Genomic DNA, 21,109 nt, shown 5'->3' with positions numbered 1-21,109 from the left:
AGATTACTATGCAAAAGTTTGAAAAAGGCTGGTGGTAGAATTCAGTGCATGAAAAGTGTTAAAATACCACCATTTAAAATACCCTGGGTTGTCTACTTTTCAAAAATATATGGTTTGATGGGGGTAAAATACATTGGCTCAAATGGGACATGGGCACAGGTTGATTACATGTCAAAATTCCAAGCTGGGAAACTGATATGCGCACCTGCAAAATGTGGCCTTTTAGCCCCCAAACAACCCAACACACCTATATATGGGGGGTATCCCTGTACTCGGGAGATGTTGCTGAACACATATTGGGGTGTTGTTTGGAAGTGACACATAACAGGATCTGTTAATTCATGCCTAAAGTACAATGTGTGTGAAAAAAACTGAAAGAAAATTTACTAACTCAATGTTTGACAAAGCCTGGTGGTAGAATTAGTGCATGGAAAGTGTTAAAATACCACCATGTGACATATCCTAGGGTGTCTACTTTTCAAAAATATATGGTTTGATGGGGGTAAAATACATTGGTCGGCTTCAAAAATGTCCCAAATAGGACATGCATGCAGGTTGACTACATGTAAAAATTCCAAGCTGGGAAACTGATATGCGCACCTGCAAAATGTGGCTTTTTAGTCCCCAAACGATCCGACACTCCCTGTACTTGGGAGATGTTACTGAACACATATTGGGGTGTTGTTTGGTAGTGACACCTAACAGAATCTGTGAAGTTATACCTGAATTGCAATTTATGTGAAAAAAATAAACTACCTATGCAAAGTTTGGCAAATGTTTGTGGTAAAATGGCTGCATAGAAAGTATCAAAATATTCTTAGATGAATACCCTGGGTTATCTAGTTTAAGAAAAATATATACATGTTGGGTGTTTTTTGGAGATTTATGACATAACAGTGTTACAATGTCACTATTGATACATTTGAAAAATGTACATTTTGAAACAGCAATTTCCTACTTGTACTTATAGCCCTATAACTTGCAAATAAAAGCAAAAAAAACACGTAAACATTGGGTGTTTTTAAACTCAGGACAAAATTTTGAATCTATTTAGCAGTGTGTTTCATTCGATTTTGTAAAAGATTTTTAAGTAGAAGTAAAAAAACATGTTTTTTTTATTTTTCACCATATTTTATTTATTTTTTTTAAATTAAATTATATGACATGATAAAAATAATAGTATGTAAAGAAAGCCCTTTTTGTCCTGAAAAAAACAATATATAATTTGTATCGGAACAGTAAATGAGAGAGCGGAAAATTACAGCTAAACACAAACACCACAAAAGTGTTAAAATAGCTCTGGTTCTTAACATCGCAAAAACAGTCCGGGCCCAAAGGGGTTAAAGCTCTAGTGACTTGAAGATCAATTCATGAAAGCAGATTACCAAGCATTTTATCCATTGCGATGTGGAAGAGAAAAGAAAAACAAAATTTCGGTGGGGTCCAGCTCAGAAGTATCCAGATTTATTTAGAGAAGCTGAAATAGTATGGGTGCTGTTTACAATAGTATTTCATCTTTTGATATTGTCAATGTAAAGTACATTAGGATTGCAAGACTTTCAAGCACAGCTGCACAAACAACATAATGTCATTGAACTTAAATTTAATAGAATTACATTAATAGAATATATAAATGTAAATCATTTAACAGTCATTTGAGCCATATACAAGTTTGGAAACATTTATGAAACAGTTTACAAACTAAACTTCAACCCATTATTCATACAGATCATTAAAAAAAAAAAAAAAAAAAAAAAGGTTTCTACTCCAAACAACTCTGGTGGTATTAGTAGTTGTGTTGTACATGTCAGAACACAGCCAGAAGCCTTTACGGGTATTTTGTGAACATATTTACAGTGAGTAATTGGTGACTAAAAGTATACCAATTAGGGTTAAACAGATTTATTTAAGAGAGATCTGTAACATCTAAGCATTTAAAGCTGGTTTAGTGTTTTATTATTTTTTCCTAAACAGCCACTGGTATCCGTTAATAACCAATTCTTCAGCAGTCCGCATATTTAGATGTTTGCCTAAAATTTAAATATTTTGATTATAAATGATTACTATTATAGGGTAAGTCATTTCTACTGAATACACTTTTCATGACTGGTCAACATTGTTTTGAATGAGCTTTGTTAAATATATAATTGGGAGGGACAAGGTCATGAATACATTGACAGTCTCAGGAAGGTTGCTTGGCTCAGAATAAGACTGTCATGGAAAGAGAAATGCTATGATCATGTTACAGATCTCACAGGTTGACATTTTAATTCTAGGAGTCACACATGACACATAACTGGACTTGTTTCCCACTAACATATAGTACATACAATAGGTGTCCAGCTAACGTTCTGAAAACAGACAGCAAACCAAAATAAAAATACAAATAAAAAAAAAGTAAAGAAACAAAACAAATGGTATGTTTGAGAGACACAGAGCTATTTAATAACATGTGAATTTAGAGTGGATTCAAACAAAAATTTAGATTTTAGGTCAAAATAGCTGACTTGCAAACATTATTTAAGTCAACTATGTTTTTATGTCATATTTTGGCCTACAATGTGAAATTCACTTTAATTCTGACAATCGGCACTTTAGTGTCTAACCCTATTAGTGCCTAGCTTTTTGATTGCTAAAGGAGCACTCTACGTACCATATCCACTGGAAATTACTGTAGTAGTTATTGTTTTTAGAGTTTGGCTTTAAATGAAGTTTTTACAATCTATAGGGTAATTTTTGCAGCTTGAAAAGGAATTTAAATATAACAAACTGAAAACCTAAATGAGCGTGATTCTATATGAAGAACTTTTCCACTATGAACTTCGCAATTTGGGTTTCTGCATTTCCTAGAAAAAGGACTATTGAGGATTAGATCAGTGTCCTCCCAAGGGTAGGTGTTGAAAATGCAAGCAATAAGAAGCAGGTTAATATGAAGGGAAACAAATCATATCCACCTGCTTTGTTTGCCTGCATAATGAGCCAACTATATCATTCAAACCTAAATTTTTTGAATGAGATAGTTGTCACAAAGTGATGCATGTCCCTTTAAGTAGGCTCTGACACGGACATTCTTCTAGTTGGCTCTAATACACTATATTTTGTTTTTAAAACTTAATTTAAGAAGCTACATTGTTTGAATTAATTAATGTTTATAAAGTAGAATAATGGTTTTAACAACACAGCTTAATGAACCCAATAGATAGATTACAGATCCTTGCAAATGTTATTTAGCAACTCAATATCACAAAAGGCTGTAAGAATATGTTATCATTTTGTGAGGTGATGGAACAAAGCTTTGTTCTTTTATAAATGCGACAGTGCCATGGCCTGCTTTCATTCCACTATTACTTACTATTCTGCAACTTCTCCCTAAGACATCAGAAGTTTCTAATACCAGGCTGCTTGAAAGCTGAAACCATTATACTTTTCTATCAGATTATCGATGATGTATATTAAATAAACCATACCTTATTAATTGTAAATAAAATTAATTGTAAATTTGCTTCAGTCACTATAACAAAATATTGTAATCAGGGCCGGATTTTGCTATAGGCTAACTAGGCTTCAGCCTAGGGCCTCAAGATCAAGAGGGGCCTACATTCAAATTGTTAGCAAAATTAAAATTACACTATTCTAAAAACAGTGAACACTAAAACACTGAACCGAAAATAAGGAGAAATTTTACGCATATGATATGACCAGTGGCGTACTAAGGGGGGCGGTCCGCTCCGGGTGCCACTTACTGGGGGGGTGCCCGGGGCAGACAGCAATGCCCCTCCTGCCGCAATCGCCGAGACCGGCGGTCTGCAGCTTCGCAATGTGCAGAGCTGCAGACCATGGATCTCGCGTGCACTGCCCAATCAGAGCGTTGCTGCAGGTTACCACGCCAACGCTCTGATTGGGTCTTGCAAGATCTATGGTCTGCAGCTCTGCGGAGCTGCAGACTGGAAATGAGGGCCACCGGACCACCAGGGATTTAAGGTAATTTTTTCAGTCACCCCCCCTCTCCTCATCACCCCCCTCCCTCTCACAATCATCCCCCTCTCCTCATCTCGACTTTTTTTTATTTATTATCCGTGCCACATTTTTTATAAAGGTTAGTACCAATCACAACATGTTTCATTTAACATATTGATATATATCACAGTAATAATGTATTTTATTGTCTCTCATGTAATTTACAAACTTAAAATTGGGAGGTGAAAGGGCCTCATAAGTGGAATAGCCTAGGGCCTCTTCATCTAAATCCGTCCGTGATTGTGATTATGATGTTTTAATATATATGCATGAAAAATGGAAAGATTCCATTAAAGAGATGTTATCTCATAAGAAACTAACTGTGTTAAGACGTATGATGCTTAGATATCAGTTGTTCTGAATGGTTCATGACAACCGGGATAGACCAAGGAGGAGCAATTTAACATTGATTTGTCACCTCATAAGTAAATACCAAGATTCCTTGTCACTAAGTACAACATTGGCGCATTCATGGAAATTCATCTCCAAGTTGATGGATGAAAAAAGAACTAGAGATTAAAATAAACTGAGGTTTTGGAAAGTGTTCTAGCGGTTTAAAGTAGAGCAAAATGTAATAGATGTAGATTTTTGTTTTTCTTAAATGAGACATTTCTTTACAATTGCACACTTGTTTTCAGGATATTTTTATTGTTCAAGATTATATTTGGGTAACTTCCTTCAAATGTTGGCTGCCTTTGCTTCTGTCCTGACACTCCTGCCAAACAAGTATACACATGGCAATGATTTTCTTATTCTTATATTTGTAGTAAAAAAATGAGAGGTCAGTTTTACACACTACTAACTACCCAGTCGTATTCTATGCTAGTTTTTCTACAGAAGGCCTAGACACAAGACTGCTAAAGTCTTTAAGGCTTGTAGGTGATCTATATCTCATCTATACTAATTTCTCGCCATGTAAAAGTTTTACTCTCTCTGACAAAACGTACAATTATTTTATCAACTAGTGCACTGCAAGTGAATGTAACTGAAGGACTTAGCACCTCACCTGCAAATTATTTATACAATATATACAGATAACTTAAGATACATTCCCCACGTTGTGTTCCCATTAGGGAAATCCCATTTTTATAAATAAAAAAAAACAAAAAAAAAAAAAACTGCAAAGCAAAACTTGAAAAAACTTGAAGGTAACCAAAGATTAATCTGCATGGCAGATGTGAACAGTTCTACTGAACAGCTACATTACCTACTATCACTCTTCATTAAGAGGAACATGTAGATAGTGTCACCAATATATTTTGGCTTTAAACTGGCATCAGTTTGCTGTCTAAAAGAAGCACTTGCGGTTGTTCATTTTTCAAGGCCTCCTGGGGCATATGCTGCATTTACATCCCAAGCCCTTTGATGTAAGGGGGATCTGACACAAAGTACAGAGCAATGTTGTACAGCCTTGCTAGCAAGAATAGGTTACTCTCAATAAATGCACAGTAAGGAGAAACCTTGGACCACAAAAACCAGCCAAACATTCTGTGCAAAATAATTACTCTCCCTTTTTTTATGAAGAAAAAAAAAAAGTCTCTTGTACTAGAAAAAGTGTGCCTCCACCTCAGTTTTCTGGATTAGTCAACTGTCCTTCTGCCTCCAACTTTTTTTCAGGAGATGTGTACAGGAAGTTGCAGCATATGTACAGTGGGAAAAGAAGCAAGCGGCTGTCCAGATTCATCACAATTTGTTCCTTGAAAATAAAACAAGAATATCATTAAACATACAATAAAATTGTTAACACCATAAGAGAGTCCCTAGACCTTATCAAGGTTGTCCACACAAGTCTCCATTAGGTAGATTTTTCACTTCCCCTATATATAGTCCACACAACCAAGGGATTTGAGCCCCTTGATTTGAGAAAACAAAAAACAAAGAAACATGGGTTAACAATGGTTTAAAAAAATATATATAACTTTTTATTTAAGTATAAGCAATATCTTGCAAAAAAAACAAACAGGCGGCTGGCTGAGCACTAAGGCAGAATAGCCTTACCTGAACGACAGGAGGCTACTTTGCCCAAATACAGTGTCTGAAAGAAGGCTGTAGCCGGGCGAGGACGGAGCTGTAATATCTGTGCTCTTTCAGCACTGCTCCCTGACATGCCCTGCAGTAATGTGGGAGCAAGGTTATGTCATCATATGGTTTATATGCTCTATACACTTAACATATGTAATGAAAGCCAAATTGACTTTCTGGAGGTACTTGGATATTGCTATCCTCGTTCCCTCCTCCTTATGTTGTCATGTGTTTGTAGTACCACAAGATACTTGTATCCTTATCCACTCCTCATGATGATCTGGCTAAGGGGGTTGAGGCCTATGCAGAACAGCATTGGGGATAGCACATCAACTTGTGCATTACCTATATGCCACATGCGATGTTCAATTGTGTTGTCGTCATCCTGAAACTGGGTTCTAGATTAGTTTTCCACTTGCCAATCAAATTCTTGATAAAGGCTCTTAGGATCTTGTCTTCGCATTGTGTCATAGGCTTTTTTTTGTAGCCCATTCAGGGTGTGCACAGATTGGTCTATCTGGTCTTAGAACCCTGTGTGACTGCTTGCTCTACAAGCAGTTGGTGTTTTAGCCCTCTGGTTAAATATTGCTCATGTACTGACTCATATGCTAAAAAAAGCATAAAGCATTAAATCTTACCATAAGTACAGATTTCAAATACATATGATATCACAAGAAAAAGATGTAGTGGACCCATCCATAACCTTTACACAGATCTAGAATCTGTTCGTATTGTCAAAGATAAAAATCCCTGTTGCAGAGCAGAGCACAAAAATCCTGAATAAATCATTACATATAGAAATCAAATTCCCTAGGAATAGCAACGGCACCTAACCAGGTGTTTATTTCTCCTTTTATATTTACTACTTGCGTTGACAGTGTCTAAAGGTTTTAATCGTCAGTCCATCTTACCAACATCAATAATTGTCTCAATATGAACTCCACAAAAAGCAAACTTTGGATTACGCATTTCAAATGACTAATGTGAGTGGCATTTTCTTAAGCGATTTATACAAGCCCTTTTAAATACCGTATTTATGAAAGAGGACAGTGAACAGGTAAATTCTCGCATTTTACATTTCAGCGAAGTGAGCTCAGTTTAAAAAATTAAAAAAAGGCTATAGATGTTGGAAAAATATATCTTATGTGAAAATGTCAACAACACTCATCTCACATACAAGGATGGAATTACAACAGTCTGGGCCCCTTTCATGTCAAATATACACTTAGGTTTATTCACTCTCTTTTTGGAAACAAATTACGCATCAATCTCCCAGTCTGCACGAAAGAACTGCTTGTTATGCAGGAGCTGATACTTTGTTCTGGTTGTACCCAAACCTAACTGGATCTAGTGGCTATTGGCTGCCCTTAATCTTACCTGTTAATTCTAAGCCCTTAGAGCCTTTGGAGATGGGGAGCCAACTAGGACCTGGGTTAAATTTTGGTTGATTTTACAGCCCACTATGTCACTAGTGATGTTCTCATGAGCTAGCTGGTGTGTCACACAAACTTGTGCTTCCCGAAGAATCCTCTGTATATACTCCAAAAAATGATACGATATAGTTTGAAAGACTGTGCCATAGATTTAAGTGTTTATTCTTGCATTGTGTCACGCATAACCAACTGATGTACACTCTAGGCAGCTAAACAAGTTAAGCTTAAATCAGAGTTAATAAGCTCAAATACCTGTGGTTAGTTTCTTTTCTTTCAATTTTGTGTAGTTTTCCTGCAGTGCGGTAAAAGGTTTTGCTGTTTGCAGCAGTGTAACCCAGGCTCCATAGCCACCCTCCTCTTACAAAGCTTCCCAGTGCATGTGGCTGCTTAGTCCAGGTCTCCAAAAAGGGGCTCAAAGGGCTATAGTATGCTCCAATGCCTCTCAGACCTTTCCCCACTATTTGGAGGTCAGGGGACCAAGTGATACCTGCCTAAAAATTTTGACCAGTCCTTGGCACAGTCCCAGTCTGAGGAACGTTTCCAGGGTATCTCCCGGTCTAGTGCTCGAGATGTAAAAGGAGACCAGGCAATCCCCTGAAGTCCTCAAGTCTTGCTGAAAAGCACAGCAAGTTTTCGGTGCCAAACCGTTCCAATAGTTCTTTTTAGGGGCTCTGCAAAAGGTTATGACATGGGAGCTTTCGTCACACCAAATCTTTAGACAGTCTGGCTCTTTTGTCTGCCAAAGGAATTTTAGCAAACCCTAATGAGTGATAATAATTAGATTGCCACAATCCGGGCCCTCAATGTGATCCATGCGGCCACAGTCAACAAACGCGAATTAGTGCTTCTATCCACTGACGCCGAGAAGGCGTTCGACCGCGTTGACTGGACGTTCCTCGCTGAATCCTTACGGCACATGGGTTTTGGACCACATCTACGCACCTGGGTGGCAGCACTATACACAATACCAACAGAGTGTATACGGATCAATGGCGCACTCACTAGACCGTTTAACATCCGCAATGGCACACGGCAAGGGTGTCCCCGTCCCCCCTCCTGTTTGCCCTCACCCTAGAACCCTTTCTGGAGGCGGTCAGACGGGACGGGGGCATCACGGGGTTCCGCGCGGGCCGGGGAGAACACCGAGTAGCGGCCTACGCGGATGATATGCTTTTCTTCTTAGACCAACCTAGGATCTCACTCCCGAACCTGCTGAAAGCATTCGACGAATACAAGGCGGTCTCCAACCTCACACTCAACCTAGATAAATCGGAAGCCATGCCACTGACACGGGATACCACCTTAGCACAACACCTCCGAACGCATATTCCGTTCAGGATCTGCACAACGAAACTCATGTACCTCGGCATCTGGCTACCGACAGACCTGAGGCTTATCTACCAATTAAACTTTACACCTCTCCTCACGACTCTGCAACGGGACCTTAAAAAATGGACTGCCCTGTACATCTCGTGGTTCGGTCGGATCAACGCGATAAAGATGAACGTAATGCCCCGAATCTTATACCTGTTCCAAACGCTGCCCACGACCATCCCGCGACTATTCTTCCAGACACTAACAACCATCATACGACAGTTTGTCTGGAACCAGCAACCCACGCGCGTCCGCAGAACGATTCTGGAAAGACCAAAGAGCGCCGGAGGTGCGGGACTACCATCGGTACTCGCCTACTACCAAGCGACCCACCTACACCGACTGGTTGACTGGCACGCCAACCCGTCCGCCAAGCAATGGGTTGGAATGGAGACGCAGCAGGCGCGGGGTAAGATTCCCTCCCTATTGTGGCTAGGAGGAGCCACCCTGGGAGACCTGAGCACTGGCAACCCAATGATCGACTCCACACTGAGGGTCTGGTGCAGGATAAGGTATACCAAACGACTCACCACATCACCTAATCCCCTCACCCCAATCACCAACAACCCAAGACTGGCAGATGGACTCAATCCTGCAGCCCTTAGGAACTTCCAGGCGTCAGACTGGACTTATCTACGCCAATGGTGCTCCAACTCGCACTTTAAAACCCTGGTAGAACTAATGCCAGAGCGCAGGCCGACGGGTCTGGATGAATACCATTACCACCTGACGAGAACTTACTACTCGACCTTAACAGGAAAAGATCATATCCACCGATCACTACTACAACTGGAACAATTATGTACAGAACGGCGACATCTCACGCGTGGGGTATCAACGCTATACGCCTTACTACAGCAAGGCGGAGATGGGAGACCACTGGGCTTCACCGGGCGCTGGGAGAGGGAGACCGGAACAACACTCACGGATCCTGAATGGGACAAGATCTTCCAGCTGACACATAAAGGGAGTATCAGTTCCAAATACCAGGAGTGTAATTACAAAATACTGACGCACTGGTATAGGACCCCGGACGTCCTCCGGCACATACACGAAACCATACCTGGAGAATGCTGGAGATGCGGCACGGAGACGGGCACGGGTCTACACATATGGTGGACATGTTCACTCATCACACCATACTGGCGGATGATCCACCAAACAATCAAAGAAATTACCGACACAGACCTCCCACTGCAACCCCTGCCAATGTTGCTCAACCACACGCAAATACCATTGACGAGGTACAAAAGGGGACTCGTCATACACCTGCTTACAGCGGTAAAAACGCTCATCCCGACACACTGGAAAAGTACAACGGTACCCTCTTTCCAACAATGGATCGACAGGGTGGAACACATCTATGGGATGGAAATGATGACAGCATCCCTACAGGGCCGTTCAGATAAATGTGCTACGACCTGGTTCCCGTGGATGGACTACATGGCCAAGAGGATGGCTCGAGCAGACACCCGGGGCGGGGAGGCTGGGCTCGACGTGGGGCGAGCCGCCCCAATCGATGTCCACGGCTACGATGGCCCAGGCGAACCCTCCACCTCTTCCCCTAACCCTCCTGCTCTTTCCCCCTCTATGTAAGACAGTAGACTACCTCGGTTCGCTCTATTGACGGGCGAGCCGACCCCACTGTGAGATCGTACCCTTCTGAACCCTCAAGACACCAAAAGTGGGGTGGGAATGTGGGCAACCATGGACTGCACACGATAACAATGATACAAGTCATCCACAGCACACACACCCCAACTAAAAATAACGAGACAGACAGACATAACTGGCAGACGATACAGTGACGTAGCGAAAGCCCTCTCAGAATTGACAGAGACAACAAACACGGGGAAACAGACTCGGCCACACGACATGAGAAATAGTCGGGGGGGAAACGGGACAATAGGGGACAGAGGGTTGACACGGCACACATGCCGTACCCCCAAAGGGGACCGAACCCACAGCAGTTGCAAATACAGAACAGGACATTGTCTGACAACGAAAGCTACCAGCACCCCTAGGTGACATTCCCATCTTGATAATTCTGACAGCTAAGACCCGGACACCGCTATCAGGGTATACATAAGCCCCCCAAACGCGCACCAACGGTTACCGGGGGAAGGACATGGACTCCATGATGACTCACCACACTTCAGTTGGATAACAGCCCAGCTCAGTCTAGAGTAGACACCACGTAGCAATACACTTCTACACCCCGCAGAATCTGACACCACAACCTGGTACACAATTAGGCTCACCATGCCGCGAATACAATACGGGAAGCCAAGCCGGCCTCCTTGCTAACTGACGACACAACAATGGAGGGGAGCAGTAAGAAAACATAGCAGACTCATGTCAGTACCTTGCTGAAACGCTTTCCACATGCAAGACATGTCAAAATATATAAAACGACAAGTCTGCAACGCAATACTCCAATATACACACACCTGGACACTCACACTTACCAACCAGAAGTTCACTACATACGACTAGTCTGTTCTCCTAAACCGCAACCTTCATGAATAGCCAAGTTCACGTGCACTTGTTAGATACCTGTCTAATCTATAACGAATCATAACATGGCCCTAGGTAATAAGCAATATCGGTTAGCATGCATCCTGTATCAAATTATCCAGAAATGCCAGTTGTATTTAATGCTATATGTATGTTACCACTGTTATCACGTGTAATATAACCTCATACTTCAATAAAATATGATTGACAAAAAATAATTAGATTGCCAAGAGGTAAATTAATTGGGAGAGCCCTAAATAAGAAATATCATTCAAGAATAGACACGTCCTATATTAGAAAGTGTCCATTACTTCATAAGAGAGTCCAAGTTGGACAATATTTGTTGGTAATTAGAGCTGTAAAGTACTTGTCTTAGTCTAGTAATGACCACTACTAGATAGGTCAGTTTAGCTTTATCTAGCGAGTAAGCTAGATTCGTGAAGTCACCATTACAAATTGAGATATTGAATCCTTCACACTTAAATTGATTTAATTTATAACCTGGTAATTGGGAATATGCCACAATTGTTCTACAGCAACAGGGCAGAGAAACCTTTGGATTAGAGACAAAGATGTTGTCCGACAAAAGACCCATTTTATAGTCTCTTTTGCCACATCTGATTCCAAATATGTTTTTCTTTTTCCTAACCACAGACACTAATGGTTTAATATATAGTGCAAATATAATAGGAGATAGGGGACAGCCTTGCTTTGTTCCATTAAGAATCTAGAATTTTGTAGAAGATACTCCAATCAACCAGACTCTAGCAGATGGTCGAATATTAAGTGCTTGTATTGCGGTTATAAATCTTCATGGCAAGTCAACCTGATGAAAGACTAGCATACTCTATTGAAATCTTTTTCTGCGTCTAGGCTTAACAGCATTGAGGAGTATCCACTTGCATGCATTAGGTCAATCAAATTGAGAACTCTTTGTAAGAAGCTTCCTTCTGCAATGCTACCACATTCACTTAAAGCATAAGTTTTTTTCCCATGGAGTACTGAAAATAATGCATTCCGAAATGTCTTATGAAAATAGGATTTAAAACATCTGGCCCTTGTGCTTTTCCATTTTTCAAGTTCTTAATCACATACAGGATGAATGAATCTCTCAATTTCTTGCCAGTAGTGTATCGGGTTTATTACCTTTTTCAAATTGCATCCTGTTGACTCTCTTCAAGTTACGTAGTACATTGTCTTTAATGAGTTTATTCATGTTAGAGTGGACATGTGTCATGGTTTGTAGTGAGTTGTGGTCTAACGTTATATCATGGTAATTTTATGTGCTTTGTAATTCTGAAAGTCTTAAACATTTATCTCAAATCAATTTACATTTGGCTGAACGGATGATCGAGACTCTGCTATGCCTTAAATTTTGCCCAAAACTGACTTTTGTCCATCCCCTCAGTTCTATTCTGGTCAAAAAAAGAAGTCAATGTCACCAGCTAATCTAGAACAATATCTTAATCACAAAGAAGTCCCTTGGTCAAACACCTACATTTGCCTCTACCAATTCAACATAATTCAGAACATTTTACAAAAAACAGAGAGTGGACTTACAATGAAACATGTAACTATCCAGGAGGAATCTATAAACCTGACATTATTTTGTGAGAGGAACAAGTACAATATTCTAGAGAACATTATGTGAGGGAGAGAGTAAAAAGTTTTAATTTGTTTTGGATTTGCTATTCTCCATACATCAGACAGATTGTGACACCATGATTTGTCTAAGGTATTCTGAATTGTAGTCAGAATTTCTGAGGCACCGGATATTCATTGTAATGGAATAATCATTGAAATGGTATCCTCAAAAGTAGAGAGTGGCAGAGAGCTCATATTTTCTTCAGGCCGTGGAATGGAAGATCTATTGTAAGTACTGGTGTTTTCTGGAGATGCTGTTATTGGGAGGTCCAGACCGAAGACTTTGTGAAAACGATCCTTTTCCACTATGGAGGAGAAGGTATGTAGTTTGCTCTTCTTGAACACCATTAATTTGAAAGGGAAGCCCATCTATACCTAATGTGTTTTAATGTTAATAGGTTTGTGACACACTTCAGCATTCATCTATTGGCAAGTGTACTCGGGGATACATCATTGAAGATCTGGATTTGTGAGTTATTAAAGGTGATAGGGCGCTGTCTACCAGATTTCAAAATATCAGTTTTCACATTAAGGTAATGGAGACATAACACAATGTCTCTAGGACCTCTCTCTGGTGTAGTTTTATATCAAGGCAATGACAATAGTCTAATATGAACTTATCTGGAAAGCAAGGAAGCAGACTCTTAAATAGAGACAAGGTAAATACCTCTGCATTGGCCGTTTCTTCAGGGAAATCTGATTTTTATATTATTACGTTTAATTCTATTGTTGTTCTATTGGAACCAGAGGTTATGCACTTTCATTCGTAATTGTTTCAGTCTATTTTCATGGGGATGATTTATGTTCTTGAATATTATGCAGGTTTTTTTTGTTTTGTTTTTTGTCAAATCGCTCATTTTAATGATAAAGCAGTTAATTCAGTCAAAATACATCAGTAAAGGTCTCAAGATACTTTTTTGAATTCCGAAGGAACGTATTAAGGTTTTCAGTTTGTTTATTTCTTGGTCAGGGCTGACAGGAACAGGATAACTTACCTCCTTCAGGACTTGAGAGGTAACATCAGGGAAATGTGCTTTAACTTCCTCTTTCATCAATTGATTAGGCATTTTTGGGGGTCTATAAGTTGGGTGAAGGATTTTTGTGAATAAAGTGATTTAATTTGCTGAAACTGACTGCTAACAAAACACCTAGTAGCCTGGCAGGGCAAAGAGATTGCACATTAAACATCCATCTTGGTCCCTTGCCGGCACACACCCTTAAATACATAAACCTTTTTTATTGTTGTAAGTGATCAATTACATTTAGGATATGTGAAATTGTTGATTGTGTACACTTGTTTGTGCGCATGTGTACATATACATTTTATGCATTCGCCCTTCCATACATAGAGCAAGCAGTAAAACATACCTGATCTTTTTCAAAGCTGAGGATCTGATAGCCACTTGTCCTATTGCAAATAACTCTTCCACTGCCATCAAAAGAGGCAAGGCGTAATCTGTGATTTTAGTAAAGGCATATAATTTTCATTAGACACCAACAACCGAATAAAGAAAGAAAAGTTGGAAGCTTATTTATAAGGGGAGGATCCAGGACAGAAAGGAGGGTAACACATAATAAATGTAATAGAAAGAAAGAGAAGCACAAACGGTCTTTGCTATTTTTAGAACTACTGAATACAAGCATAAACAATATATTTGTATTACTATTTTCAGAAAAGTACACACAGCTAAAATGACTGTAAACCAATTCATTCCCAAACTGACCTTGCTTTTACAACATATGACACATTATTACCAGACTATCACAAATAAAAACATTTAGAGAATATAACAACTCTAGTTAATGGGACACTCTAGGTAACATAACTACTACAATGTGCTGTGGCAGTTATGGTGCACGGAGACCCCTTGCACAGCTGAACTGTAAAATTTATGCATAAATGCATAAGAATAGTGACACTTACCTGTCTATGTTGGGCACCTGTACTGCTTTTTGTCTCAGATAGTACGGTAAAGTGGAAGTTCATACTTCTGACTTATCATACCAAGTTGGGGCATTATTCATTGGCTGAGAATATTTAAAAAGCTTGAGGATTTACAGCTGGGATGTTCCAAGAGGCTAATGGCATCATAGCGACTTCCGCATATCGTATTGTTTATAGTGCTTAGGTTATCCCATTAAATTATCAGTGAAATCAATTGAGACACATGATAATGCATTACATACCAAACATAAGAATATAATAGTAAAATTAAAGCTATTAGGATGTTTGTAGAAGATAAGGTATGTAATATTCTGAAACTGGATGGTTCTTACCTGAATGCTATATTCCTCTGTGGTTGCAGACTGACAGACCCACTGCAAGGCTGTACCAGTGTGTTCCTCTTGAAAACAATATAACGGTTGGTGTATGTGACCAGCAAATCAAAGCCAAAGTTAAAGCCAGTCCATCTCCAGCAATACTAGATAAAACACAACGTGAGAGAGAAATCTCAATATTGTGCACAGATAAACCATCTGTTAAAAAAAAACAACAGAACCATACACTCCACCTTTTAATTGGTAAATTAAAAACTGCAAACTTTTCTCTGAACTCCAAAGATCAAAAGAAACATGTATTGTCAACATTTTCATCAAATTATAGATCAACACCTACCTGTGGCTTTCAAACAAAATGCAGGGCTAAAAAATATGACCTTTAAATCTAGCCTCAAGGATACAGCACAAACACTGTAAACAGCATTGTACTGATATATAAAATAATAAGATGATACAACACAAAAATATACACTGTGATTGTAATTAATCCAAGAACAGACCTGCCCACCTTCCATACAAAAAATACATTTATCTCTAGCATTGCAGGCTATTTAATGCAGATCACAAAGAAGTCTCTTGGTCAAACACCTACAGAGAGTGGTGACAGAAAAGGCTATTTTGCATTAACAGAAAGCATTGCCAACACAAAATATATACATTACAAAATGCTTAAAAACTCAAGTAAATATGCACATAAATACACATAAAAATAGGCATATATAAAGATATAAGTGCAAAAAGTCAATTCTGAGATGCTACCTCAATGTGATGTGTAATTCACAACAAAATAAATAAAAATGTACAGTGAAGTGCTATTTATAAAGTGCATGTGATATTTGTAAATACATAAAATCAGCTCTAAAAGCTAAAAAGCTTATCTGTAAGAAATCTTTCATAAAAATCGGGTGTACACCTTTAAGGAACAATACATTTAAAAAATATATTTTATTGAGGCATGACATATATGAAGGAGTTATAACAAGCATGTGTACAATAGCTTAGCTAGGAACAAAGCATGAGTAGTGCAAGGTTAAAAAGACAAATCAACTCTGAACAAAGTATGTCTCATTTTTAAACAATAAAGAATAGCAGTATGATATAGCACTCTTGCAAAGCAGGAATGTAGCACTATATAGAAAAGAGCACGCTTGGCAGTTGAATGGTAAGTTTTAACATACTGAGTTAACTGAACAGTTTTAGTACCATTGAGTATTAGGCAGCAATAGAAGCCCACATACATAGGATGTGTAAAACACAAAGATTAAAACTTGGGTCATAGAACATAAACCCAGGAAAATGCTCATGTACAGGTGATACTCGAAAAATTTGAATATCGTGCAAAAGTTCATTTATTTCTGTAATGCAACGTAAAAGGGAAAACATATATGAGATTGACGCATTACATGCAAAGCAAGATAGTTCAAGCCGTGATTTGTCATAAGTTCGATGATTTTGGCTTACAGCTCATGAAAACTCCACATCAGTAAATTAGAATATTACATGCAATCAATAAAACAAGGAGTGTACATAGAACAATATCGGACCTCTGAAAAGTATAAGCATACATATGGACTCAGTACTTGGTTTGGGCCCCTTTTGCAGCAATTACAGCCACAATGCAGTGTGGCATGGAAGCTATCAGCCTGTGGCACTGCTGAGGTGTTATGGAAGACCAGGATGCTTCAATAGCGGCCTTCAGCTCTTCTGCATTGTTCGGTTCATGTCTCATGTTTCTCATCTTTCTCTTGGCAATGCCCCATAGATTCTCAATTGGGTATAGGTCAGGCGAGTTTGCTGGCCAATCAAGCACAGTAATCCCACGGTCATGGAACCAGGCTTTGGTGTTTTTGCCAGTATGGGCAGGTGCCAAGACCTGCTGGAAAATTAAGTCAGCATCCCCATAAAGCTCGTCTGCGGAAGGAAGCATGACGTGCTCCAAAATCTCCTGGTAGACGGCTGCGCTGACCCTGGACTTAATGAAGCACAGTGGACCAACAGCAGTAGATGACATGGCTCCCCAATCTAACACAGACTGTGGAAACTTCACACTGGACTTCAAGCATCTTGCAGTGTGTGCCTCTCCATTCTTCCTCCAGACTCCCCAGGTAAGACACTTCTGCCGTTGTTTGTTGTTCAGGAGCGGCTTGACAAGAGGAATACGACATCGGAAGCCCATGTCCAGGATCCGTCTGTGGGTGGTGGCTCTTGATGTACTGACTCCGGCCTCAGTCCACTCCTTGTGAAAGTCCCCAACACATTTGAATGGCCTTTTCCTGCGGTCATCCCTGCTGCTTGTGCACCTTTTTCTTCCACACTCCATTTAACCCCTTAAGGACCAAACTTCTGGAATAAAAGGGAATCATGACGTGTCACACACGTCATGTGTCCTTAAGGGGTTAAAGGCTCGGAAACCCTTTGCAGGTGTAATGGCTTACTTAGCTGATTAGAGTGGGACACTGTGAGCCTGGAATTTGCATCTTTTCACAATATTCTAATTTACTGAGATTGTGGATTTGGGGTTTTCATGAGCTGTAAACCATAATCATCGCACTTATGACAAAACACAGCTTGAACTATATTGCTTTGCATGTAATGCATCTATCTCATATATTAGTTTCCCCTTTTACATTGCATTATTGAAATAAATGAACTTTTGCACGATATTCAAATTTTTCGAGTATCATCTGTATTGCTTGTGACTGAAAAATGATTACCCGCTGGGATTATCCAATGCCACTGCTGGGACATGGCTGAAAGTCCTGCTCCACTCCAGGCACACTGCAACGTCCTGTTGTCAGAGGATGGTATTGGCTTTTGTGCTGCCAGGTAAGTAGTAGTCAAAGTATACAAGCTTTTATAAAAAATAAATAAAAATACAACAATATAACACTCAAACCAAAACAAAACTATATGACTTGGCTCTGGTGAAAATAGCTTTGAGTCTGTATGAGCAACCCATCCCCTCTTGGATAATGGGTATAAGGAATATATCTTCCCAGTATTCCTGCAGGTAATCAAAAAATGCTATATACATTGGGTGATATTGCTTTAAAAGCACACTCTAGTCACAAGAACAACTACAACTTATTGTATTTGTTCTGGTAAGTATAATCATTCCCTTCAGGCTTTTTGCTGTAATCACTGTCTTTTCAGAGAAAATGCAGTGTTTACATTACAGTCTAGGGATACTTCCACTGGCAACTCCTCACATGGCTACTAGAGGTGCTTCTTTTGGCAGTGCTGCACAGTGTTCCTTAAAGAAGATTCTTACCATATAATAGAAACATTACGAAAAGTTTTGAAAATAATAGCGTGTCCTCACATTTAAAAAAAAATCTCATAATATGGACCCAAAAGGTTTGAAATTCACAAGAATAAAAAGTTAGGGAAAGGAGGAATGGGAAGGCGAGGGTTAATAAAAACAAAACTTGGTAAAAAAAAAAAAAAGATGGAATGGATTTTTAATTTGCATACTAGTATGGTTTTAAAGATTTTGAGATTCATAATTCTTTAAGTTGAAATTATAGGATATATCTATCATAAAAAAAGTTTTAAAGAATAGTGTTTGGGGGGGGGGGGGGGAGGAGGGGGTGAAAGGGAGGGATTTTTTTTCTCCCCCATGGAAATATTTTATTATTTAATTAATAAACCCAATGTGTGCATAATTTGGAAAAAAGTATAAATGCACATTATTCTCCCCCCATTTTTAAGAACATATGATTTGAGGTATATTACAATATTTTAAGATAAATGTTGCTAGATTTATTCTTCTCTTTCTCAGATGTTAAACAATGAAGTTAAAAAATCTCCATATATTATTTAGCATTAAATAATTTTTGCTGCTATGGTTTTAAATTGATAATAAGAATACATAAGTAGGATAGTTATTTAAATTAGTCATTTTATTAATGATGTAATAATACTGCTTTGTTTTATTCTTACTCACTTTTATATACATGAACTACTCCATAAACTTTGAGGTTAAAAATGGACCCTATTAATGGATAATTTGAAACACTTTAAACCAGCTGGACCGCATGGAGGAAGACGTTGTGAACCTGAATAAGCCTTTGGTATGCATGAATATTAGCTGGAATGCATAGAGAGGAAAATCCTAAATCTCAGTATGCTGATGTGCAAAATCAGGAAGTGGCACCACAGAATGAAAACTGGAAATGACGTTGCGTAATGAAGAGAACAGCGAACAGCTCACTTCTGTTTTCAGTCGGAATAGCGCTTGGTCACACAGCCAGATTTCATTATCCCTTAATGAACAGGGTATTTAAGCAGGAGAGTTGGCAAAGACTGGATTATCACCTAACTGAGAAGCTTACATGGCAAAACACATTTTGGGAGCTTGGAAAGTATATTTATAATGCTAGTTTTAGAATATAAGTTTAAGAAAGTATATACTTCTTTTAAACCAACTTCTGGCCATCAAGTCCCAGAATACCAGAGAATAGGTGGTATGGTCCTGAACCATACAGAGCATACCTACTGAGCAATCTGAGGTTGTATGTATTTGTCCTTTCTTTTAAACGGTAAAAAACTACTTAAAGCAATATTACCCTATGTATATAACATTTTGAGATTACCTGCAGGAATACTGGGGAAGACTACTATATTCCTTACTAAACTAGGTCATATAGCACAGCCTTATGTGAGTGTTCAATTATGGAGTTTTTAATCAAATTGTATAAATGTTTTTACACTATTTTATTATTATTATTATTATTATTATTATTGGTATTTATATAATGCTAGCACATTCCTTAGCACTTTACAATATTATGAAAGGGGGAGATTTAACAATAAATGAGACAATTACAAAAACTTACAGGAACAATAGGTTGAAGAGAGTTCTGCTCAAACGAGCTTACAGTCTATTTTAGATTTAAAGTTCATTAAAGGTGTACACCTGCTTTTATAGAGGATTTCTTATGAATAAGCTTTTGAGGGGATTCTTTTATGTATATACAAAGATCATATACACTTTTATATATTTATAGAGAGAGAGCGCTCCACTGTACATTTTTGTTGAGATAAATACACATGCTTACTGATAAATAGGGATGGACAAAATAACAGAACTTTTTCATTTGTAATTATAATTCAGCTAAGGTTTAAGCACCTTTTCGTCTGCTGTTTCTTTTACAATGTCCACCCCATGTAAATGTTTATGGTGCACTGGTGAAACTATCAGAGCAACACAAGATATATAAAAAGAAACAAAAAATGAGCTTAAAGGATCTCCAAACAAATAATGCCAGCAGACTTTAAGAATAAAATAAGGCACTGATTTGAGGACATCCCCTTAATCCACAGAACTACAGAATCACAGAAGAGCAGTGTGAATGAAACTTTGCAGGAGCGTATGTACAGAATAATCCACCAGGCAGTAAGAGCGTACTTTGTGTCTCAATACAGACAGAAAATACGGTAGATGCTTTCCAAATCTGTTTTGTTTAATTTCTAAGCTAAAAGGGCCTTTATTTTTGCGTGTGATTTCCATGGTGCCTTGCTTTGACAACCAGTAAAAATGTTGTAATGTTGAGACAAGAATGGTAAAAGAATACTAGTCCATGATACACCTCAAACCTCAGTGTGTTTGTGATGTCCTCATTTATCTTAATGGGAGTGCGGTGCATGACACAAATTACCGGTAAAGAGCGGTTTAGGGAATATACAGGTCATGTATAACTCTATGGCTTCTATTAGCCAGCTGTACATACACATTGCTACGCTAGAAATATACTCACAGAAAGCCTGCACAGGACATTAACAGAATTCATATATCGTGATTTTTAAAAAACAATTTTTGC

At 38.8% G+C, this 21,109-nt stretch overlaps 1 protein-coding gene across 1 annotated transcript in view; it reads right to left on the bottom strand.

Annotated features, from left to right (window-relative positions):
* Positions 1–4,659: 4,659 nt before the first annotated feature.
* GMCL1 (germ cell-less 1, spermatogenesis associated) overlaps positions 4,660–21,109 on the bottom strand; it is a 184,603-nt gene continuing 168,153 nt past the window's right edge. The window contains exons 13-16 of the mRNA XM_063445583.1: positions 15,285–15,430; positions 14,376–14,463; positions 5,584–5,713; positions 4,660–4,732 (exon numbers count right to left, since the gene is read on the bottom strand). Coding sequence (XP_063301653.1) covers positions 5,585–5,713; positions 14,376–14,463; positions 15,285–15,430 — 363 coding nt within the window. The 3' untranslated portion in view covers positions 4,660–4,732; position 5,584. The remainder of the gene's footprint in view (positions 4,733–5,583; positions 5,714–14,375; positions 14,464–15,284; positions 15,431–21,109) is intronic.

Source organism: Pelobates fuscus, chromosome 3 (assembly GCF_036172605.1).
Source record: "Pelobates fuscus isolate aPelFus1 chromosome 3, aPelFus1.pri, whole genome shotgun sequence".
Lineage (NCBI taxonomy): Eukaryota > Metazoa > Chordata > Amphibia > Anura > Pelobatidae > Pelobates > Pelobates fuscus.
The sequence above is the reverse complement of the archived record's forward strand: the minus strand, read 5'-3'. Positions and strand labels throughout refer to the sequence as shown.